Source organism: Phyllobates terribilis, unplaced genomic scaffold, assembly GCF_046119375.1.
Source record: "Phyllobates terribilis strain yellow unplaced genomic scaffold, ASM4611937v1 Scaffold_1__5_contigs__length_1240528914, whole genome shotgun sequence".
Classification (NCBI taxonomy): domain Eukaryota; kingdom Metazoa; phylum Chordata; class Amphibia; order Anura; family Dendrobatidae; genus Phyllobates; species Phyllobates terribilis.
Genome location: NW_027362761.1, coordinates 800242345 through 800268343, shown reverse-complemented (window position 1 = coordinate 800268343; position 25999 = coordinate 800242345). Strand labels below are relative to the sequence as shown.

Sequence of the window (25999 nt, the reverse complement as noted above, 5' to 3'; positions counted from 1 at the left end):
ACAGATCTTCCAAAGTCTCATAGAAAATGGCAGGATAAGGTTTGTAATGTGTTTTTGGGGCCAATTCCATGCGGATTTACCACATCAAAAACGCACCCTGTGCACATACCCTGAGGGTCAGGTGTGCTAGCTATCCTTGCACCCTAGAGGTAAAGCTATCTGCAGTCAGTGAGGTAGCTGGAATGAGGGCACCAAGTAGGTACAGTATTAGCCCACTCTCCATCACTGGCTGCTGTCACTCAGGACACCTGCCCGGCCACACGCCTCCGAGCTTTGATCCCGGTTACAGACTGTGAGCTCAGCAGCATCAATCAGGGGATCGGGTTGCTCGTGTCACGTGACCCGCTGGAGTCTGCCGTGTGCACGGGGCTTCTGTGTGAGGGCTGGGGGCGTCCTGACTGACTGAGGGACAAGGACCCAGAGAAGTCTCTCTGTCCTCCACCACTGCATGCTCTGCCGCCCCTCAGTGATTCCCCGTGCACAGGGCTAGCGCCACTTCCCCGGAGACTGGGCTCTCCCTCCCCACTCGTGTAGCCGCAGGGCTCGTCTCCCCTGACTCCTCTGGTAAAGCACACGCCTCCATGGAGAGGAGGGCCGGCCGGTGAGTCTCCTGAGGCGACGAGTTCTTCTGTGTGGGGCAGTCAGTCCCTGGAGAGGAGGGCAGAGGAGTGCGGGGAAAGTTAGGAGGAGGAGTCCGGACAGTGCCGGCACCGGGTGTGCGGCTCCACCTGGCAGCGACTCCACCTGACCACAGCACAACTTTCCCGGCAGCTCTGCACAGCCTGCTCCTGCTGCATCTGCATGGAGGCTCCGGGAGCTGGGGGCGATCTGCTGACACCATGGCCACAGGACCCGTGACCACGTGATCGAGTCCTAGAAGTGACCACACTCTGACCATTGGATCGTGGCTGGTGGATTAACTGATTCCAGAATGGACTGGAAGAGACATCATCAGATCATAGTGATTCTGCTGGGATTGACAGCTCTCATCTGGCAGTCAGAAGGTCAGTAGCCCCGGTGTGCATACTCTGTATACAGGAGGTCAATAACCCCGGTGGTGTATATACCTCTTTATACGGGAGATCAGTAGCCCTGGTGTGTATATACTCTGTATACAGGAGATCCGCAGCCCTGGTGTGTGTATATACACCTCTGTATACAGGAGATCCGCAGCCCTGGTGTGTGTATATACACCTCTGTATACAGGAGATCCGCAGCCCTGGTGTGTGTATATACACCTCTGTATACAGGAGATCAGTAGCCCCGGTGTGTATATACACCTCTGTATACAGGAGATCAGTAGCTCCGGTGTGTATATACACCTCTGTATACAGGAGATCAGTAGCTCCGGTGTGTATATACACCTCTGTATACAGGAGATCAGTAGCTCCGGTGTGTATATACACCTCTGTATACAAGAGATCAGTAGCTCTGGTGTGTATATACTCTGTATACATGGAGATCAGTAGCTCTGGTGTGTATATACTCTGTATACATGGAGATCAGTAGCTCTGGTGTGTATATACTCTGTATACATGGAGATCAGTAGCTCCGGTGTGTATATACTCTGTATACATGGAGATCAGTAGCTCTGGTGTGTATATACTCTGTATACAGGAGATCAGTAGCTCCGGTGTGTATATACTCTGTATACAGGAGATCAGTAGCTCCGGTGTGTATATACTCTGTATACAGGAGATCAGTAGCTCCGGTGTGTATATACTCTTTATACAGGAGATCAGCACCCCTGGTGTGTATATACTCTGTATACAGATTTCATGATCTGTCTGCAGGTAGCGCAGAACTTCTAATGTAGGGGAGCACTTCCCTCGTTGCCAGCCCATTCCCCATAGATTTGCGTGGCTGTATAGTCAGATAATGTAGACTCAGCTTGTTACTGCATGTGGCTGGTAATTCATCATGTGCTGTATATTCACTACTGCCTGCGATGCAATACATACAGTCTCCTCTATATATACAACAATATAATATAATTATTTATTGGTGGAGATAAAACCTCCAATATATTTTCAGACATTTTTGTTGTTCTTGGGGAGAGGAGGCATGGCTTTGAAGACTAAAGTTTAAAGCAAAGTTTTCAACTTGCCATTTTCAGTAGCTATGCTTTGTATGTGGCACGTGGTGATATGCCAGTATTTGTAAAGCAGAGTTGACACAGCTTTCATTTAAGCACGTTTGAAAAACCCCACTGGACATACGTCCGAGCCATATACAAGAATATGACCATGTCTTCTATTGTGAACAAAAGTATTCTCTATGGTATTCGTTTTTCATAAAGCTGGGGCTAAAAAGCATAGGAAACCTAGGGGCACACTGACACTGCATCTGTGCACCAAGCCACAATATATGGATGAAGCTTTACCAGACGTATACTATAAGGTCGTAGTGGGCGACCATTCACCACTTTTTTTTTGCCTCCATCTGGCTGTCATGAATCTGCATACCTTTTGTTTAAATAGAACCTGTCACTTGTTCAACAAAAATTTAGTTAAATACATTGTACAAATCCCTGAGCTCCCCTTATTTTGCCACTCTTTTCTGTTTTTCGCTGCTTCGCTCCATTGCCGAGATATTCACATTTGTTGCTTTTGTGAAATCTCTGCTTGAAAAAACCCAGTTGGACTGCAGTCTTCTCTAGGGGTGTGATCTTTCTCCCAGACGAGCTGTGATTGGCAGCGCCTAGTTGTACTGCAGCCACAGATTTCACATACTGCGATCCAGAAGAAGCATGCATCTCTGCAATTGAGTCAGTCAGGTGCTTCTTTTCCGCTTCGCCCTGCATCAGGGAGCTCAGGGATTTTAACAAGGTATTAGCAAGTGACAGATCCTCTCTAAAGGGAATGATTGTCCAAAGCAAGTACAGGCACCCAGTGCATCATCGCGGGGCCAATCATTTATATATACCTTCCCACCTGCTTGGTTTCTATAGCAAAAATTCCTCTTAATTAGTGGGGAGAGAAGAAAGCAGTCGCAAAATTGACACAACGCCAGTAACCCCCCCCTCTTTCCATCAACCCCCACTCCGTAGTTATTTTGAAACTTCTTTTTGTGCCATTTTTGCAAAATGTAAACTTTTATCGCTAATGGGTTGTAAAGCTGGTTTAAGACCTTAAACAAATTGGGGGCTTTGCGAAAAATGTATGAATCAGGTTGCGCTATTTTGATGAATTTGACACAAAAAAGGTCAGCGAAAACACCAAGTCAAAAAAGAAAAGTGACAAAAACCACCGCAAAAGATGAATCGGGGCACTATCCAAACATACTGTAATTTTTGCCTAAATTAGCCCAGTTATACCTCACATGGAAATGCTGCCAGTTATACGCTACAGTGATTTAGTAATCACAATGAAGAATTGGGATAACCAGTCCTGACTATGTGATGCCGCATACTAGGAGTGTGATTTTTAATGTAAAATCCCTAGCTGCTTTTGAAAAAAACAACTTGTAAATATGTATTATAAGGTGAAGAACATTTTCTGTACTTCCTGAAGATTGTCCCTCATGTTGATAAGGTTTTTTAGGGAGGTCCTCACACTGCAGAGCTGTTCTGTCCTTGTACTTGCCACTTTGACATGAAAGAAGCCCTGTAGTCACCAAATTTCTTTCCCAACAGACTATTTGCTTTGTGGGGTTAATGATACAAAAATCAATATATTTTGACTTCATCTCTATGAGCAAATAGTATTTCTTAGGTTCTTTGACCCAGGGTTCACATCAAAAGGAGGAGGGATAGTGGGATATTACGTTCCACTCACCTAACAGAGGTCATAAGTGTCCTATTGACCATGAGTCGGTATACTTTTTTAGTTCATCCCACTATTCCATGCAAAAGTTTAAAACATACTACATACCATACTTGTTTAGACCAGGAGCTTATTTAGCCACGTATCACAATGTTTATACATTGTAGGGGGTTCAGCTCTTTGGTAGCTGCTTGGATACGTACAAGATTTTTTTATCAAAACAGAATAAAGTTTGTCCTTAATAAACTTTACAGCTCCAAAATGAAACAGCATTTCCTCAGCACAAATGAATAACCAAACAGTCTTTTCTTCCGCACAAATAATCAAACTGTCTCACCAACTTGGTGTTAAAAGAACTTTAGGTTGCAGTACAGACTGTCCATCAGTTCTGTCTTTCTCCAGCCTCAGCATACCACTCCTACCTGAGCTAGGCCAGGTACATTTTATAAGGCCATTAAGACCCAGACTGGAGTATGGGAGCGATCTTTCCCACCCAGGCTCTTTTAGTCGCTCCTAAATACCAGATCCAAAATCCAGTCAAAATAAAAACCAGCCCAAATCAATACCTGCCATCCAGGAGTTACCTACTGCCTTCTTATAACTTGTACAGCGGGATTCATCGTAGCCATCCATCCAAAGGTGTTCATCGGAGCCCTAGTTTTAAATGCTGCTTATAGGAAATTAATCTGATGGCCAGTAACTGGGTGACCATGAACAATAAGTTACCAATTTGCAGTCTCAAGTAGTACATGAAACGGCTGCATTGCAGCAACACCTCGGCCACCTTCTCTAGTGATGCATTTACACTGACCAATTAACATGAACGAGTGTTCCAAGAAACCCTCGCTTCCTGACGATCGGCTAGTGTAAACAGGCCATTAGTCACTCAGTGAACTGGTGAAATTATTTTTAACCTTGATTAAAAATCATCGTTCTCTGCAGCACATCATCCTGTGTAAACAGGACTGCTGCCAAGAATACTGACAGCCTATGAGAACAGAACGATCTATTAATGATCGTTCTGTGTGCATCAGAAGCGTGCTTGGCCTGACTAAACAAGCCTCTAATCGGCTTCTTATGGCTGCGTGTCGACCAGTGTAAGCCTTAAGGGTACATTCCCACGATCAGGCTATAGCAGCGTTTTGGAAGAAGTGTATTTTTTGCTGCACCCAAAGCGCTGCGTTCTAATCACACAGGTAAATCCGCATGTGTTCACTGAACAATGCAAAGTTACCGCACCCTATAAATTCAATTGGGAAAATTTCTGTTGCTGAGATTAGTGTCTTCGCAACAGAAGTTGACATTTTGCGGCTCGTAAACCCGCACCGCGGGTGAGTGTACGCAGCGTCAAATAGAAGCACAGTGGGCATGTGATTTCTATAAATCCTATCCACTATGCTTCTAATGTGGAACGTAGTATTTCGGACGCAGCGCAGGTGAGCTGCATCGAAAACTCTGCTATTCCTGATCGTGGGCACGAAGCCTTAGAGAACAATCTGGAAATCCCATTTTTGACTACTTATGAATAACAATTTGGAACTGCTCTTGAGCAATTGTCAGTTTTCAATTAATCTCTCAATAAGAATGCCGCCAACAAAACTGATTGTAATCCTCATTCAGACACTTAGGGTACGTGCCCACGATCAGTATTTGCCGTGTTTTAGACACCGCTCACCTGCACTGCGTCCAGAACGCTGTGTTCCACATTAGAAGCACAGTGGATAGATTTATAGAAATCCCATGCTCACTGTGCTTCTATTTGATGCTGCGTAAACTCACCTACGATGTGGCTTTATAAGCCACAGCATGTCAATTTCTGTTGCGGAGACGCTAGTCTCTGCAACAGACGTTTCCCCAATAGAATGTATAGGATGCGGTAACTCCACATTGTTCAATGAACACATGCGGATTTACTTGTGTGATCGGGCGCAGCACTTTGGACGCAGCCAAAATACGGTGCATCCAAAGCGCTGCTGGTTCCTGAACGTGGGGACGTAGCCTTACAGGGCAGCCATTCAGATGGCCAGAACAATAGACTGTTGTGCAGAGAGAAAATGAAAAAAATAAATCGCTAAGCGTTCATATTTCTCAAGAAAAAGATGCATGAATGAAAAAAGCCTTAAAAACTGGAGAACACCTTTAAATGGCAATTGTGTCATTGTGAGGTAGAGTAACAACAGTTTTGCCAAAAAATGGATGTAAATGTCTGACAGGTCAGATCTGGCATAGGGCTTGTACTTGCCTTATACGCAGGCTAGTATTAGTATTGTACATTAGTGTAGTAGGCCATTCTGTATGGCGGCACAGAGGCCGTTAATCTCCACAATGCAGAGTCAGTCATTCATAGGTGGTACGCAGCGGTACTTAGGTTGTGTGCATGAGCCCTTATTCTGTAGAAATATATCATGAGACAAGTGCAGATGTGGGTCATATTCATGTCAGATTTTCGCTTCCTCACACCTGTCCATTGTGACATTGTTGATTAATCTGTCCCTGTATGCCGGCAGAATGAACCTGAGCTGTCTGTGCACCTGAAGCAATCCTGTGCATCCATCTGAATGGCCGCCTTCTGGAATTCTAGATTAATACATAATGCAGAGGTTGACTTGTCAGGCTGGAGCATATGGGGGGGGGGGATCTTCTCATATATACTCCTACAGTTCATAATTTAGAGTAAGCAAAACTGGTAATACTTCTCATGAACCAGAATAAAATAACAGAAAGCTAAAAATCTGACTTGCTGCCTAGTGATTCATATTATTTTATATTGTGACTTGATATTTTGCCAGATGCAATTATTAATTTATATGCTCTGTTTGGACAGAGAAATAATTGATTTATCGGGTTTGTGGTGAAATAAAGCTACATTAAAAATAATTTCCTCTACATGTAAAGCAAAAAAAACTCATCTGTTGTACTAAGCAGCTCCTGAGAATGCTGTGTGACAAGCGATATGACAGTCATCATAACTCTCAGGGGATGTCACTCTGCTTTTCCAGAATGGTTTTGCATTAATACATTACTTTCTCCAGATTTGCTTTTCAAGAGAACCAATGTGGCAGCTGTAATGATTGCTTTAATTATTGGAAATCACATATTTGTGGAGGTGCCCATATGGACTTCGATAACTGTCAGTTATTAGGATAACGGCAACCTCTCACAAACCCCATACACATATACAGTTGATACCAGAAGTTTACATACAATATACAGTTATATGAAAAAGTTTGGGCACCCCTATTAATCTTAAGCTTAATGTTTTATAAAAATTGGTGTTTTTGCAACAGCTATTTCAGTTTGATATATGTAATAACTGTTGGACACAGTAATGTTTCTGCCTTGAAATGAGGTTTATTGTACTAACAGAAAATGTGCAATCTGCATTCAAACAAAATTTGACAGGTGCATAAGTATGGGTACCTCACCAGAAAAGTGACATTAATATTTAGTAGATCCTCCTTTTGCAAAAATAACAGCCTCTAGTCGTTTCCCGTAGCTTTTAATGATTTCCTGGATCCTGGATGAAGGTATTTTTGACCATTCCTCTTTACAAAACAATTCCAGTTCAGTTAAGTTTGATGGCCGCCGAGCATGGACAGCCCTCTTCAAATGATTCCACAGATGTTCAATGATATTCAGATCTGGGGACTGGGATGGCCATTCCAGAACATTGTAATTGTTCCTCTGCATGAATGCCTGAGTAGATTTGGAGCGGTGTTTTGGATCATTGTCTTGCTGAAAGATCCATCCCCTGCGTAACTTCAACTTTATCACTGATTCTTGAACATTATTGTCAAGAATCTGCTGATACTGAGTGGAATCCATGCGTCCCTCAACTTTAACAAGATTCCCGGTGCCGGCATTGGCCACACAGCCCCAAAGCAGGATGGAACCTCCACCAAATTTTACTGTGGGTAGCAAGTGTTTTTCTTGGAATGCTGTGTTTTTTTGCCGCCATGCATAATGCCTTTTTGTATGACCAAACAACTCAATCTTGGTTTCATCAGTCCACAGGACCTTCTTCCAAAAAGAAATTGGCTTCTCCAAATGTGCTTTTGCATACCTCAGCCGACTCCGTTTGTGGCGAGCTTGCAGAAACGGCTTCTTTCGCTTCACTCTCCCATACAACTTCTCCTTGTGTAAAGTGCGTTGTATAGTTGACCGATGCACAGTGACACCATCTGCAGCAAGTTGATGCTGTAGCTCTCTGCAGGTGGTCTGATGATTGTCCTTGACTGATCTCGCCATTCTTCTTCTCTGCCTTTCTGATGTTTTTCTTGGCCTGCCACTTCTGGCCTTAACAAGAACTGTCCCTGTGTTCTTCCATTTCCTTACTATGTTCCTCACAGTGGAAACTGACAGGTTAAATTGCTGAGACAGCTTTTTGTATCCTTCCCCTGAACAACTATGTTGAATAATCTTTGTTTTCAGATCATTTGACAGTTGTTTTGAGGAGCCCATGATGCCACTCTTCAGAGGAGATTCAAACAGGAGAACAACTTGCAAGTGGCCACTTTAAGTAGCTTTTCTCATGATTGCATACACCTGGCTATGAAGTTCAAAGCTCAATGAGGTTACAAAACCAAAAAAAGTGCTTTAGTAAGTCAGTAAAAAGTAGGTAGGAGTATTTAAAACAAGAAAATGATAAGGGTGCCCATACTTATGCACCTGTCAAATTTTGTTTGAATGCAGATTGCACATTTTCTGTTAGTACAATAAACCTCATTTCAAGGCAGAAACATTACTGTGTCCAACAGTTATTACATATATCAAACTGAAATAGCTGTTGCAAAAACACCAATATTTATAAAACATTAAGCTTAAGATTAATAGGGGTGCCCAAACTTTTTCATATAACTGTATAAAAAGTCACATTATGCATGTTTTTCTCAATATCTGACATGAAATCAGAATAAACCTTTCCCATTTTAGGTCAATTAGGATTACCATCATTTTTAATATTTGCCAAATGCCAGAATAATGAGAGAGAGAGAATGTTTTAAGGCATTTTTATTACTTAATGCAAAGTCAAAAGTTTACATACATTTCATTAGTATTTGGTACCATTGCCCTTAAACTGAATGACTTGGGTGAACCGTTTGGGATTTCCTTCCACAAGCTTCTCACAATAGTTAGTCGGAATTTGGGCCCATTCCTCCTGACAAAACTGGTGTAACTGATCCAGGTTTGTAGGTCGCCTTACTCGCACCTGCCTTTTCAGCTTTGCCCATAAATTTTCAATAGGATTGATATCAGGGCTTTGTGATGGCAACTCCAAAACATTGACTTTGTTATCCTTAAGCCACTTTGTTACCATTTTGACAGTAAGCTTCAGGTCACTGTCCATGTGAAAGACCCATTTCCACCCAAGCTTTAACTTCCTGGCTGATGTCTTGAGATGTTGCTTCAGTATTGCCCCATAATCTTCTTTTCTCATGATGCCATCTATTTTGTGAAATGCACCAGTCTCTCCTGCAGCAAAACAACCCCACAACATGATGCTGCCACCCCCGTGTTTCACAGTTGGGATGGTGTTCTTAGGCTTCCAATCTTCTCCCTTTTTCCTCCAAACCTTCGTTACGATGGTCATTATGCCCAAAAAGGTCAATTTTAGTTTCATCAGACCACAGGACATGTCTCCAAAAATGAAGGTCTTTGTTCCTTCCTGTGTGCATTTGCAAACATGAATCTGGCTTTTTATGTTTCTTTTGGAGTAATGGTTTCTTCCTGGCAGAGTGGCCTTTCAGCCCATGTTGATACAGTACTCGTTTCACTGTGGATATTGACACAATCTTACCAGCTTCCGCCATCATCTTCACAAGGTCTTTTGCTTTTGTCCTTGGGTTGATATGCACATGTCGGACCAAAGCACGTTCATTTCTGGGACACAGAACCCGTCTCCTTCCTGAGCGGTATGATGGCTGGACATTCCCATCTTGTTTGTACTTGTGTACAATTGCTTGTACAGATGAACGAGGCACCTTGAGGTATCTTGAAATTGTACCCAAGGATGAGCCAGACTTGTGCAAGTCCACAATTCTCTTCCTGATGTCTTGGCTGATTTCTTTAGACTATCCCATGATGCTACACAAAAAGCAGTGTGTTTCAGGTGTGCATTAAAATACATCCACAGGTATGTCTCTAATTAACTCAGATGTTGCCAAAAAAACTATCAGAAGTTTCCAAACACATGACCTCATCATTTGTGCAGTTCAGAATTGTTTAAAGGCATTATAATCTTAGTGTATGTAAAATTTTGACTTTGCAGTAAGTAATAAAAATGCCTTAAAACATTCTCTCCCTCTCATTATTCTGGCATTTGGCAAATATTAAAAATGATGGTAATCCTAATTGACCTAAAACGGGAAAGGTTTATTCAAATTTCATGTGAGATATTGAGAAAAACATGCATATGTGTCTTTTTATTTAGTGTATGTAAACTTCTGGTATCAACTGTATGCGTGGCTCAGCATGTGGCTATCATTAAATTAATAGATAAGTATGGTCAACTACCTCCATAGTAGCTGTTAAAGGGTCCACAGCCTGATTGATATCCTAGGCATTAGCACTGCTAGTGCCATCAGGGGCCCATCATTGATTCCCTTTTCCTTTTGCACTCCAGCATTACCGTAGACTCTTACCCCTGCTGATGCTTCCCAAACTGGGCCCTACAGAGTTATGTTACTCGTATTCTCCATTCCTGACAGGACGGAGAAGCTCCAATTGAAGCTGCAGGCAGGATTTGAATCTGCACAGAGAATAAGGATAGGGCTTGAATCGCTGAAGCTATGTATACAAATATTTAAATACTTGAAACTTTTTTTTTGCCCTTCTTCCCCATGGGCGTTTGACGCTTCATGGATTAGACCCTTTTCTTAAAGAACCACTGACCTCTCATTGATTGTGCACCCTCCACGTACAAAGCCCCTGGGCCCTCATAGATTGTGCCATCTCTCCCAACAGATCCCCTGACCCCTCATTAATTGTGTCTTCTTTTTCTCCAGAGCCCCCAATGCCTTAAAGCGTACATGTCTGCTGGATTTTGCTAAGTAAACTACAGGCATTGTCATGTTGAGGCTTCTGCGCTGATTACTATGATATCTGAGGTGAAGAAATCCATCTTGTGGTTCTTGTGTAATCAGTGTTTGCAGTTTTGAGTTAATAATATGCCCGAGCTCCGGTGAGGGTCTGTAGGCAGGGTCTTATCTCTCTGCTCTAGGCCAGATCAGCTAGAAAAGACCTGCACACAGACCAGCCCTTATTTGTCTCTCTGGCTGTCTGTATGATGAGGAACATACTTGTGCTTCGGGGCAGCCTGTGGGCAGGTCTTATCTTGCTGATCTGGCCTAGAGCACCAGGATAAGACCCTGCCTACAGGCCCGCCCCGGAGCACGGGCATATCATTAACTCAAAACTGCAAACACTGATTACACAATAACCACAAGACTGATTTCTTCACCTCAGGTATCATATTAATCAGTGCAGCAGCCCCAACATGACAATGCCTGTAGTTTACTTAGCAAAATCCTGCTGACAGGTTCGCTTTGAACATTGTACCTTTTCTCCTCAGAGTATTTGGCCCATTCTTTATTGTGCCTCCCGTACACATTAGACTAAGGTCGGCCAAACCCGCCTATTTGGGAAGGTTTGGATGACAGTCCAATATGTTTGGGGGTTCCAGTCAACTGATGGTCAGGGGACATGTCATTCGCCAATGTCCGAATTTGAAGTACAATTCGCATTGCTCTACTAGCGATAAGCTGCTGGCCAACATGAATTCCAGACACTTTTACATAGAGAACACGGGAGCACTAGGCCGAAGAAGCTGTCCTGTGTTATGGAAGAGTCGGCTGAGATGCCTGTCAGCTGAATGATTGGCCAAAGCATTATTCATCCGACAGCCATCTATTGTATATGGCTAGCATTGGAGGCCGTGGTCCCTCTAAACTTATGACCCCTCTCCCTCCTATATTCTAGGTGTATATATAGACTATGGATTGTGTCCCCCTTTTCATGTACCTGTTGTCTTTCGGTTATACCCTGCACATATCCATCAACTAGACCAAACAATCCGAAATAGTGTTTTCTCCATGCTAGAAGCCCCACTGAAGGTCTTGGTGGTAATGAGACTGAACTTGCATGGGAACTCTCCAGATAGACTCAACCTAGTGAAAGCTCTGTATGGGGTTCCCCTGTCCTCAGGATCAGTGCTCCCCAACAGTAAGAGGCAAGCCTTTTCTAGCTACTCCCCTGTATGTCCCATCATACCTGCTTTATAATATTTAATTAAAGCCTATACTTAATATAAAACACCCTCTCTGCCAAATTAATTTAGGATGCAGTCTATTTGTGCCGCCAGCCTGTAAGAAGGGTACCACCTGTTGTGTGGAGCCATGGAGGAATGCACCACAGTCACAGTCTTTTGCTGGGCCCTGTAAGCTCCTCCACACACAGAGAAGGGATTAATGTAGTTCAATATTAGGTACTACCAGGACCTGCAGCTCCCAAAGCATGCTTTTTGTTTTACTAAGATTTCCATCCCCCAGAGGAGAAAGAGGGGGAGGGGAAGTTTGAGGTCAGGCCAGAAACTTCTCAAGGTTTTTCCTTCCCACCTTATTAACCAGGGAGTTTTCTCTAGTTGTTTGTTTTGCCTGTGAATTGAAGGTAGATTAAGCAAGAGATTATGCCAGAATTCCAGAGCCTGCTAATATTTCATCCTGCCAGCACATTGTTCAAGTGAGCAGGCAGAGTCGGCAGTTAATAGGAGAAATATACTTTTATTTTAATAGCTGTGCGGTCCCTAGGTATAATATGTGGTTTTCTTGCATACGATTATGTACCATATTATTGAAAGAAATAGAAAAGCCTACAATTCTATACAAGGCTTGATTCATATTTATTTTGCTGGTTGAAAAATCTTCAAATCAATTTTTGCACACTGACCCAAGAAAAAAAAAAGATCATGACAAATCATGTAAAAGAAAGATCCCAACAGCACTGGTGAATGCGGATAACTAGTGTTGTGCAAAAAGATTGGCAGGGTCCTGGGTCCAGTAGCCACATCAGTAGTCTGTGGCTACTAGACCAGAGCAATGCGAACTTCCTACTGACATCCCCAGTGCCTCTTCTGATAAGTACACCCTGTGCAACATCAATTAAATCAACAACATTATGTTACTTTGAAGAGGCACTGAGGATGCCGGCAAATAGTTCAAGGTTCGCGTGGCTCGGTTCCGGCTGCCACAGACTGATGGCTTGCTCACCTTTACAATCAATCCCATTCACTGACTAATTTGACTCAAGTTTTTTTAGTCAATGAGTGAACATTATTAAGGAATCAAAAAAACTGCCAAGATCCTCCTAAAAGAATGAAGCAAGTGTGAACAGGTCGGAGCCTGTCCCAGTGGACGCCCTGTCTGCACCGTCGGGGCCCGTCCCAGTGGCCGCCCTGTCTGCACCGTCGGGGCCCGTCCCAGTGGCCGCCCTGTCTGCACCGTCGGGGCCCGTCCCAGTGGCCGCCCTGTCTGCACCGTCGGGGCCCGTCCCAGTGGCCGCCCTGCGCTGTCTAGGAATCTGAGTTAACGTCTCTAACTCTCTGATCCTGCAGTAGCGTCCAGCTACTGCCCGATGCTGCCCTGGAGTGGCACCTGGCAGCTACCACTCACCACTAGAGGGTCCAGTGAACACCAAGGTAGCTGCTTAGTTGCGCTCCTCCAGGGTAAGTCCGGTCCATGGCACAGTGGATCCACGAACCACGTGCGCCACCTACAAGCGTAATATTGTCATATGCTCCTCAACCTTGAAACTGCAAAACCAAAAAAAAGTCATAGAGTAATGAAAGTCACAGGATTGACATGTTAATAATATGCAAATGATGAAAAAGTGGAAAATCTTTTTTTAAAAAAATTTCTATTTATTCTGCATTGATTGAGCGCTACACCAAAAATATATGCACTTACATGCCTTGGCATGCAATTGCTGACCAATGATGCCTCAGATGTGTTTGATTGGAGACAAGTCCGCAGGTAGTGCATTTAGGTCATGTAGGCTGCTCACAGTAGCATGACCAACATGCAGCCTGGCATTGTCCAATTAAAAAACTGCTTCTGGGGCACCTTGGAAAAAGGACTGTACCACTGGTTTTACAACCCAATCAATGTAACGCCTTAGGCTCAGTATGTGACCACTGGATCACTAAGTGCGATGTCTCTAAATTTATTTTGTGATCTGAAACATTTAAGTGTGACAAACATGCAAAAGAATAAGAAATCAGGAAAGGGGCGAAGACTTTTTCACATCACTGTAGGCCAGTTATTAGGTAACAAGCATTCCACATGCTGACAATCATCTGACGAACAAGAAAACTTGTTCATAGGGTGAGATGTCTTTGAGCAAGCTTAAAAATCATTGTTCCTACCAGCCCTGTGTAACTAGTACTTGTACTGCCGAAAACATGATGTTTTGTACACATGGAAATATGATCAGACTATTAAACAACCGCTTATCTGCTTGCATGTAGCTAACCCACAGTCGCTCGACAGCTGTGGATAGCTACATTTTCCCCCAGAAAAAAAAATGTCGGGCGTTGGACCTTCTCTCCCCAGACATCATCTGTCAGTGGAGAGTGAGGAGGCCCTTATTCACATTAGATGGTTAGCTGGTTCTGCCAAACTTTGTGGTCTTGGGCAATGTTTCTCTACTGTGTCCTTAGAGAAAAGTTGTACAAGGTTAAACCGTTGTATGCTTCCTAAACTGTATTTAATTGTAAATACTCATAAATCAGGTTGTTACAGGTCCACAAAACTTAAGATTTACTGAACAACACCATTTTTTTGCTTATATAGAAATATTAAATGAAAGTGAGCAAATATATTTATTTATTCCCTCTGCCTATCACATCTATAATTTATTTCAGGCGCTCTATAAGCACAATATATTTATGTTTAATATAATGCAAGTGCTAAAATTTGTAATAAAAACCTGAAAGTAGCAAACATGATGGAGTGGTAAAGTATAAAATGAATCAATATTCTCATTGTATCCACAGTGGGCATGTTATAAAAAGGAGCCTGCTTTTCATTGAATCGTTATTTTAGAAATAAAAATATTACTCGGTTATAGTTTCCAATATTGTTATATTATATAATAGAGTTGGGTTTGGTTAATATTTTCATTCCGACGTTCATGGTTAGATTCTGATTAGCATACCACATTGTATTAAACTATTATTTTATTACTCCCAGTTGTTGAGGAGTTGTGAGATGACTATATTCTGCAGTTATGTTGATATGTCTTACTAAATGGATTAAAAAGATGGATTATTTTATTTATCATGAAATAGAGTTCACTGAGGTGGAAATAGATCAGATTAACTAATGAATCTGTGTAAATTCAAAACTCCAGTAATTTACTTTTCAGATATTTTCTAGATTTTGGAAGGAAGTTGGGAAAATAAAATGATTGTATGTGATGTTTATGTATCTTGTTTAGAGGAGGAAACATTACTGTAACTTTAGAGCCAGTTAGCTAGTATGAATTTATTGAGTTGTCAGAAAATAAAAGCCCCTGTTCACATTATAGGAATTTCAGGAAAGTGGAAACCAAACGCTCTAAAATAAGAAATAAAGCAGTTACTCACTCTCCACCAGAGTGCGCGGGCCAGCATCGGGATCCTGCCGCTGCTCGGGTCTCTGTGTTTTGGCTGCAGCAGTGACATCACATCAGTGTACATCACCAATGCAGCCAGTCATTGTGCTCGGCGGCTCATGTATTCTACATTCACACAGTTAAGGCTCGTTCACACAACCATGTTTTCAGTCCAAGTGCCGTCCATGTAAAAAAACATTCCCACGTTATTCCTCCAGTCACCTCGTCATATATAAAACTCCAGTAGGGACTGGAGTAACATTTCTAGCAGAAAAAATGCTGTCTTTTTTTGCTGAATTTAACAGGTGGGTGGGTATAGCCACTAGTCCTGTCCCAAATCAGCTCTTCTCGAGCTCTGCCCATTTTGGCGGTACTGCTTGAAAATTCGCTAACTTTTTGAACAAAAAAATTGCAACTTTTAAAGTGGTTTAAAACAGTTTTCTGGTGAAAATAATTGGACGAATCCCCCTCACAATCTGTTATCTTATTTTGGAGACTATTGAAAATAAAATCTCCCTCAGCAATCAAAGATGGAATTAGCTTCATCATGGAACTGGAAGCATTGTAGAACCAGAAGTGTACAAATCATAATTGGTCGGATCATAAACAGACAAGTTGATATAATGCATGAAAATTGGTACAATGTAGTTAAAACAAAGCCCAGAGACAAACAATAAGGACAGTCCAGTGGTGTTTTACTTTAGCTTCTGGATGGTACATGTTGTAAGTCAATGTGATACGTGTAGTGGCCTACAAATATAGTTACTGTACTTGTATCATATATTCACATGGATTTGTCCAGGCCTGTTTTTATGTACAGATATTTTTATTCAAACCAAAAAATTCAACAGCACACAGTATATGCCGAGATATATGGAAACCTTGACTATGTGAAAATTGAAGTGGTTGTCTGGTCTCAAGCTACAGTCTGCAGTAGTACTATACTATAGTATATACTATAGTAGTACTATATGTGACTGCAGACTTGTGAGCCATCAAATTTCATACACTGCATGCTGTGAGGGTTCTCCTGTGCAGGGAGCAGTCACGTTCCAGCAAGAAGGGTGCAACCTCCCTTAATGCAAGTGTATTGAGCAAGGCCGGACAGTCTAGTTGGAATGTGGCCAGTAATATGCAAATCGCATATTTGCGGTCACATGACCTCCTGCACCCGGTGCCTGCACTGGAGAATCCTCACAGCGCGCAGATATACATCACATAAGAGATGCTGGGACTGGAAAATATACATCCCATTGGAGATGTATATGTTTGTAAATCTAAAGCTTTCCCGACTTGTAATAAGTTTCATTTGAGTATTCACAATTAAATACAGTCTAGGACGCAAACAACGGTTTAACCTTGTACAACTTTTCTCTAAGGAAACTGAGAAACATTGGCCAAAATCACCAAGTTTGGCAGGACAAGCTAACCATCTAATGTGCAGAAGGGCCTTCTCACTCTCCACTGACAGATGATGTTTGGGGAGAGAAATTCCAACGTCCAACGTTTTTTTTTTTTTCTAGGGGAAAATTTAGATAGGCTATCCAAAGCTGTTGAACGACTGTGTAAGTTTGTGTAACTTTACTATAGCAATAAAATAAAAAAATGTTTTGAGCATATATTTAGGATCACAGGAAAGGATATGTATGCTGACTAGTTTACAGTAAGCGCTACCTGGATGAACCTTCCTGGTACAGCTTTGATGTCTGTGGAATGTCACCTTGTTATACAGTAGGGAAGAATGTGAATGAGAATCGGAGGTTGACACCTGTTCTACAGTGTTACTCCCTAGATCAGTGATGGCGAACCATTTAGAGACCGAGTGCCCAAACTGCAATCCAAAACCCACTTATTTATCACCAAGTGCCAACACGGCAATTTAACCTAAATATTGAGGTTTTACTGATGCAAACAACTGATACAAAGAGCATGCGAGGGCAGCATAGAGCTGCCACAGGAAGGAGCAGGGGCATGAGACTGCAGAAATAAAGAATGTGCTCACCCCTATCTTGGTATATGCCCCCCATACTTGTATATGCCCCCATCCTCGTATATATGCTGCCCTCCCCCATCCTCGTATATATGTTGCCCTCCCCCCATCCTCATATATATGCTTCCCTCCCCCCATCCTTGTATATATGCTGCCCTCCCCTCATCCTTGTATATATGCTGCCCTCCCCTCATCCTTGTATATATGCTGCCCTCCCCTCATCCTTGTATATATGCTGCCCCCATCCTTGTATATATGCTGCCCTCCCCCAGTCCATGTATATATGTCCCCCCAGTCCATGTATATATGTCCCCCCCAGTCCGTGTATATATGTCCCCCCCAGTCCGTGTATATATGCCCCCCCAGTCCGTGTATATATGTCCCCCCCAGTCCGTGTATACATGTCCGCCCCAGTCCGTGTATACATGTCCCCCCCAGTCCGTGTATACATGTCCCCCCCCAGTCCGTGTATACATGTCCCCCCAGTCCGTGTATACATGTCCCCCCCAGTCCGTGTATACATGTCCCCCCCCAGTCCGTGTATACATGTCCCCCCCAGTCCATGTATACATGTCCCCCCCCAGTCCATGTATACATGTCCCCCCCAGTCCATGTATACATGTCCCCCCCCAGTCCATGTATACATGTCCCCCCCCAGTCCATGTATACATGTCCCCCCCCCCAGTCCATGTATACATGTCCCCCCCCCCCCCAGTCCATGTATATGTAGCACCCTGAGGATTCGGCTGCTACAGGGGTATTGCACCTCAACCCAGAGGTGTGATATTCCACTCCCGGGTAAGGATGGAGTGTGGAACTGAGCTCAGATAGACTGCATGCACTACATACATCCCATTTCAGAGGAGCAGGCCGACGGTACTTCCACTTAGAAATGTGCAGGTACAACCGAGCCTGTTCCTGGCTGGAGTGGGAGGGGGGTGGTACATCCCATGTAGTGTAGGGGCAGATAGGGGGAGCAGTCTGGGTAGTGATAGGAGCTCATTGGGTGCTGGTCACCTGAGCTCACACATAGAGGGTGTATATAAGGTGGGCACCAACTGAGATCAGGGTCAGTCTGTCAGAATCAGGAAGAGGAGCAGAGCAGAGCCCTAGAGGGAGAGAGAGAGGAGGAAGAAAGAGAAAGACCCAGAGGGGGAAGACTGAAGGGACCCAAGAACCCAAATTAGAACACCGGGTGAGGAGTCAGCATCAGGGTACCGGAACCCAAGCTGGTGGGGGTAAAGACATTCCCCAGCCAGAGACCGGAGACCGTGGGCAGTGTCTGTCACGGTCACCCACTACATTCACCCCGAAGGCACACCACATGAAGGGTCAGGGAACCCAGGGCCAAGGGTGTCCCAAAAGAAGGCCCGAGGGAGCTGGACCTAGGTGAATCCCTGGTGGGGACGGCTGAAGAAAGGACAGAGGGAGAGCTCAGGGCCACGCTCCGGACTTGTTTGGGGGTTGGCTGGATCCAGGACCTGGTGGACGCAGCACGGCTCGGGTGGTCACTAGCAGCTGGAGTGACCAGTACAACATCTGCAGTAAGTAAACACCCTTAACTGCACAACCCGAGTCTGTCTTCATTGCTGGCTGCACCGCACCACTACAACCCCCATCCTCTGCACCTGACCCCCTGAGGCTATACCCCTCCCGTTGGGGGTTATCCCACCAAGCTGCGCACCCACCATCAGCCTCAGCGGACCCTGCTGCAGCGGCGGCCACAGTGACCGCATCCCAACGGGTGGCGTAGTCGACACAAAAGAACTTTAGTAACATCTGTAAAGCTGCCACATAACACTGAGCTTGACGCCCTGGGCACGGGGCCGGGTCACAGCCGCTCGGAGACTACAACCCCCCCATCTGATCCGGTGCCGGGTATTCCCCTCAAAAAGGAATATGTCCCAGGGGGCGCGTCAACTTTGGCGTAGTCGGCAGGATTACGTGCCCGCAACACCCGGGTACTGCGTGCCTGAAGAAAAGTGCAAGTTTACCTCAGAAAGAAGTCTCCCGCCGGTTCCGGAGGGTCCACGCCATCGGACTCCATCACCAGTCGTTTCCCGCCGATTGTCCGCCATTTCCAACTTGTTCCCGCCATCTGCAGAGTTTCCCGCCACTGGGCGACGCTTCCCGCCAAAACCGCAGATTTCCCGCCTTGGAAGAGCAGCGGACGCCATTATGGGCGTGCCAAAGGAGGGCAAGAGGCCACCTCCCATCGTGGGCCAGGACAGAAAATGGCGCCAAAAGTGGAAACCGCCCCCACCAACAGAGACTGTGATGCTGGAGGTGTCTGTCAGCGTGAAAGAACTCCCCCTGGAGCTGACAGTCACCGAGTTGCCCCGGGACCGCCCTCGAAGTGGGAGGAGACGAAAGAGAAGAGAAAAGATGGGTGTCGCTTGGAGGAGTCTGGAGCGAGCGCACCCGGAGGCAAGAGGTCTAACGAGGAGTAGCGAAGGAGCTCACCCGGAGATGGAGAGAAAGCAGAACAGCACCGGCCCGCTGGCCAGGAGTCTGCTAGAGACCGAGGAAGGAGGGCAGAGCAGCACCGGCCCGCTGGCCAGGAGCCTGCCGGAAGCCGAGCAGAGCAGCACCGACCCGATGGTCAGGAGCCTGCTAGAGTCCACAACCCCGCTAGGTCTAGCGGAGATCTTAGCGCAGCTCCCCCGAGACCGGGAGTGTGCACAAACTGCCCTGGAGGGCCTCGCAAGGAGGATGGCCCGGGTACAGCGTGAGATACTGGCGGAGTGGAGCCGGGAGATGACCCAGCAAGCTGAGACCAGTCAACGGAGCACGCTACCCTGGAAGAGGAAGCAGACCGCCTCTGAGGATGGCGCGGGAGGACCCAAGGCCGGAGACGGCGCCGAGGAGGGAGCCGAACGCATGGAGGCAGGTAAAGGGGACGCCTATACCCCAAGCCGTGACACCGCTTACCTGCCCCAGCTCCCCGTCGCAGAGCCCGAAAGTCCCCCTGCTGTGCCCGTAGCCGCCATGTCACCGCTATGGACTAGGCCCCGACCGGAAGCCGCCGCAGCGACCCCTGTGACGTCACGCGCCTCGACCCGGAGCGTGACAAAGCAGGAAATACCACCAGCCTGGTCGCAAGGCCTAGTACCCCCGGGCGCCGCACCACCAACAGCGCCCCCTACCTCCGCGGAGCCTCCGGCCTGGCCGCAAGGCCAGGTAGCCCAGGGCGCCGCCGTCCTAACGGTGCCCTTCACCTTCCAGGTGCCCCAGGCCTGGCCGCAAGGCCTGGGCAACCCGGGCGCCACCACCACCGCGCCCGCGCCCGTAATACCAAGGGTGCCACACCTGGGGGAGGACCTCTTCAGCCAGCTCACATGGCCGGACGGGCGGCCCTTCATCTGGCCCGAAGGATACCATGAGCTGGAGCGGCACCAAAGACTAGGGCCCTTGTGTGAGCCCCTGATCCCGGCTCCGAAGCCCGTGACTCGGGTCTCGCCTCCTTTAGAAGAAGCCCAATTCGTGTGGGACCCCACGGGAGAAGATTTGATGGGGTTCACCGGAGAAACTCGGGCAGTCGCCGCTGAGCGTACTGAGTGTTGTCGTCAGCAGCTAGCAGAGTTTGCGAGAGAACGGGAGGAGAGGCGGGTCAGAGAACAACAGGCCCAAATCCGGAGCGCGGAGCAGAAGAGCCGGACTAGGAGGAACCCCCGTGCAGCGCATTGTCCCCGCACCATCGGGACAGTGATAAAGTTCAACCCGCAGCATGGGTGGGGCTTTATTCGGGACCGTAACAACCGCGGTGACGTTTTTGTGACTCGCAGAGACGTCGAGTCCCACCTGCCGGAAGGTCACGAAGGCCGTGACCTCTACGTCGGAGACGAGGTCACCTTCACCCGGCACAAGTGTGCCAAAGGACCTTACGCCCTCCACGTGCACCGCTTGACGGAGGAGGAGTTGCGGTACGGGGAGGAGGAGCCAGAGGACCCGGACGGGTCTGAAGAAACACCGTATCAAGAAAGAGCAGGAGGGAGCCGTCGTTGAGGACGGGAGTAGAGACTGTATATAGTTGCCTGTCGGGGCACAGTGAACCGTTGCTGCTAAAATAGTCCCCGTTGGGACCAGTGAACTGTTTACCCGTTAACCCCTTCATTCTACAGGCTGAGGACTGTGAGCAGCCATTCCCTTCCCTCTACCTGGCCGAGGACTGAGAGCGGCCAACTTCCCCTGTATATAGTTGCGCGTCCTAAAGCGCCCCCTACCGGTTTTATAAGAAAACCAGATTTTTCTAAGAGACTGTCGCACTTTTCCCGGACACACGTTGCACAGTGTCCGGAGGAAGAACCAGAGACAAGAGAAGTCTACGAGAATGTTTATATAAAAAAGTTTTATATATATAATGTTTTATATGTTTTATTATGTTTATATGAAAAAAATTGTATGTTTTGGTGTTTTATGTCTTTACAGCCCGAGGACGTGCTGTGATTTACCAGGGGGGAATGTAGCACCCTGAGGATTCGGCTGCTACAGGGGTATTGCACCTCAACCCAGAGGTGTGATATTCCACTCCCGGGTAAGGATGGAGTGTGGAACTGAGCTCAGATAGACTGCATGCACTACATACATCCCATTTCAGAGGAGCAGGCCGACGGTACTCCCACTTAGAAATGTGCAGGTACAACCGAGCCTGTTCCTGGCTGGAGTGGGAGGGGGGTGGTACATCCCATGTAGTGTAGGGGCAGATAGGGGGAGCAGTCTGGGTAGTGATAGGAGCTCATTGGGTGCTGGTCACCTGAGCTCACACATAGAGGGTGTATATAAGGTGGGCACCAACTGAGATCAGGGTCAGTCTGTCAGAATCAGGAAGAGGAGCAGAGCAGAGCCCTAGAGGGAGAGAGAGAGGAGGAAGAAAGAGAAAGACCCAGAGGGGGAAGACTGAAGGGACCCAAGAACCCAAATTAGAACACCGGGTGAGGAGTCAGCATCAGGGTACCGGAACCCAAGCTGGTGGGGGTAAAGACATTCCCCAGCCAGAGACCGGAGACCGTGGGCAGTGTCTGTCACGGTCACCCACTACATTCACCCCGAAGGCACACCACATGAAGGGTCAGGGAACCCAGGGCCAAGGGTGTCCCAAAAGAAGGCCCGAGGGAGCTGGACCTAGGTGAATCCCTGGTGGGGACGGCTGAAGAAAGGACAGAGGGAGAGCTCAGGGCCACGCTCCGGACTTGTTTGGGGGTTGGCTGGATCCAGGACCTGGTGGACGCAGCACGGCTCGGGTGGTCACTAGCAGCTGGAGTGACCAGTACAACATCTGCAGTAAGTAAACACCCTTAACTGCACAACCCGAGTCTGTCTTCATTGCTGGCTGCACCGCACCACTACAACCCCCATCCTCTGCACCTGACCCCCTGAGGCTATACCCCTCCCGTTGGGGGTTATCCCACCAAGCTGCGCACCCACCATCAGCCTCAGCGGACCCTGCTGCAGCGGCGGCCACAGTGACCGCATCCCAACGGGTGGCGTAGTCGACACAAAAGAACTTTAGTAACATCTGTAAAGCTGCCACATAACACTGAGCTTGACGCCCTGGGCACGGGGCCGGGTCACAGCCGCTCGGAGACTACAACCCCCCATCTGATCCGGTGCCGGGTATTCCCCTCAAAAAGGAATATGTCCCAGGGGGCGCGTCATATACATGTCCCCCCCCCCCAGTCCATGTATACATGTCCCCCCCCCAGTCCATGTATACATGTCCCGTCCCCCCAGTCCATGTATACATGTCCCCCCCCCAGTCCATGTATACATGTCCCCCCCCCAGTCCATGTATACATGTCGTCCCCCCCCCAGTCCATGTATATATGTCGTCCCCCCCCCCAGTCCATGTATATATATCCCCCCCCCCCAGTGCATGTATATATGTCCCCCCCCCAGTCCATGTATATATGCTCCCCCCTGCCTGCTGGCGCCACTGTGCATCGCATATTGAAAATAAAAACAAAACATAATAAACACTCCTACTCACCTTCCTTCTTCTCCCGCGCAGCGTCCTCTCCTCTAGCCGGCAGCTGACTCCAGCGTCCTAGCGACGGGGGCACATGACGTCACTGCCATGCGCCCTCGTCACGTGTATGCTGACGTCAGCTGCTAGCTGCTGGCCTCTGATTGTCCAGCAGCATGTATTGCGGCGCACGGGCCTGGCAAGTTTGTGCGCTGCAATACACTTCAGCTAGATGTGCGTCCGAGAACGCACATCTAGTTGAATTAGCGGGGCTGGCGTCGGCACTCGGCGGGCTCAGAGTTCTCACCCGCCGGGCCTGATCCAGTAACGCTGGTGCTGTGGCGATGGCGCGCGTGCCCAATGGGAGGGCTCTGTGTGCCCCCTCTGGCATGCGTGCCATAGGTTCGCCAGCACTGCCCTAGATGGACTGTTTGTTTCTTGTTGCTTGTGTCCTCATTGTTGTGTCCTCTGTGTTGATCATCGCATATATTATTTTGGCTAGCTCAAGTTTAATGGAGGTTTTTCCGAGGACATCTTCTAAGTTTGTGAAATGTGCTTAAAATATAGGATGTGGTGGAGTGGTTATTAACTGTACAGGAAACAATTCTGTTGGTTCATAAAAGTGAGATTCATTTGGTAACTAAAATACAATGATGGCAGACAAATGTGTTCTGACCCAGACAGTATGACTGCCTGATTGTCAGCCATTCATTGAAGGGAATCTGTTGGCAGGTTTTTGCTATGTAATCTGACAGGAGAATGAGGTAGGGACAGAGACCTTGTATCACTTAGTTTACTGGATGCCGCAGTTATGATAGTCCATTTTATTTGCTGCAGATATAGTAGGTTTCAGTTGTTAAGCTGTGTATAGCCTAAGGCTATGTGCCCACGATGCAGAAATGCTCCTAATTTTTCCTGAGCGTTTCTGCATCTCCCTGGCAGAAAAAAATGCGTGCGGATTGTACATGCGGATTTTACATGCTTTTTTCCTGCCAGGGACATGCGGATGTGAAGCGTTCTTCACATGCATTTCTGCATGCGGGTTGTCAAGCGCTTTCCAAGCGATTTTAGCATCACTTGGAAAGTGCTTGACAACTTGGTCACATTATATAAATCCATGGAAACGGTATGGATTTATATAGTGTGACCGAAAGAATGGTAAAAAATAAATCTATACTTACCTTCTGATGGCCCGCGCTGTCTTTATCCGATGCATCTCGGCTTGCCGGCAGCTTGCGGTAGATTTAAGGACCTGCCGACGTCAGCGTCGCATGACTAAATGATGTCAGGGCAGGTCCTTTAGTCTACCGCGAGCTGCTGGAAAGCGAGACAAGGACTCCGGGGGCCATCAGAAGGTAAGTATAATATTTATTTTTTATTTTATTCTTTTTTTTACAGGTTCTATGGTACCTGGGTCTGGAGGAGAGTCTCCTCTTCTCCAGACCCAGGTACCATCCGCACTTTGAAACGCTTGGATTCCGCATGTACAGATGCCTTGATGCGGATGACATGCGTTCCAATGCAAGGCAATGGCGGCAAACGCCACGTTTACGCAAAATAATTGGTAGTGCTGCGTATTTTTGCCGCAATGATAATCCGCAGCAGAAATTTCCGCAGCATGTGCACAGCACATGAGGATTATCATAGGGGAACATGGCAGACCTTCTACCAAGCGTTTTTTAAGCATTTCTGCAGTGGAATTGCTGCTGCGGAAACGCTTAAAAAACGCATAGTGGGCACACAGCCTAATCCACACCACAGCTTTCTGTGTACATTGCATAGTGACCTAGGGCTGCTAATCAGTATTGAGGGTGGCATTGGACCAGGGTGCATGAAGACAGTTGTCCTCTAGTGATAATCATATCATTAACATGTCTAGCCAGATTTCCATAATTCCACAACTTTTCATTCTTGGTGTTTGGAATTTCAATATTGAGTTTATAAATGGCCTAATTACTTAGTTCCTGGATGTGTGCACTTTTTCTTATATACATTCCCAGCATATGTATCACATTACCTAAATTGGGAACCAAGGTATTAATTTGAGACAAAAATAATTGTGCTGAGTAGACCATCACAGATAATGCACCAGAAAGTTCTCATTATTTCTGTATGATTTAATTTGAGCACCCATATGAATAGCAATTGAAACATAGAATGTTGACGAAGACCACAAAGTCCATCCAGTCCGTCCTAGTTTTCTTTATTTTTATGAATTTTAGTTCTTTCTCCTTGAATAGATTTGTTTTGCACTCATTTGCATAACGGAAGTGTTTAGTCTTCTAGTTGCTTATCAAATGAAGGAGATGTTGACACTGTCAAAGAAAAATTGAGTTTATTAAAGGGGTTAACTATAATGCACATGATATTACATGAAACGGTACAGGATGATAAATGTATAGTTTTCTTTTAATGTGGTTTCTGTGGGTTGTATGTTGGCAGTCTCCCCCGTGAAGCACAACAGACTGATAGGCGAGAAATTGGGTTCTCAACATATATAATACGTTGGATAGTCAAAGGGATGCTAATGCAACCAGTTCTTTCTTCTTCTGCCAAATGCAATTATTGTTTTGTTTACCAGTATGTAGTTTGGGAGGTCTTTCACAACTATTGTTTTAAAGCTGAAGGACAACTATA

The 25999-nt window shown here is 46.2% G+C and overlaps 1 protein-coding gene across 1 annotated transcript in view; it reads left to right on the top strand.

Moving 5' to 3' along the window:
• The first annotated feature begins 387 nt into the window (after nt 1-387).
• The window catches only part of FRAS1 (Fraser extracellular matrix complex subunit 1), a 626357-nt gene continuing 600745 nt past the window's right edge, over nt 388-25999 (top strand). Inside the window, exon 1 of the mRNA XM_073637084.1 lies at nt 388-1004. Within this exon, the coding sequence (XP_073493185.1) occupies nt 932-1004 (73 nt within the window). The 5' untranslated portion in view covers nt 388-931. The remainder of the gene's footprint in view (nt 1005-25999) is intronic.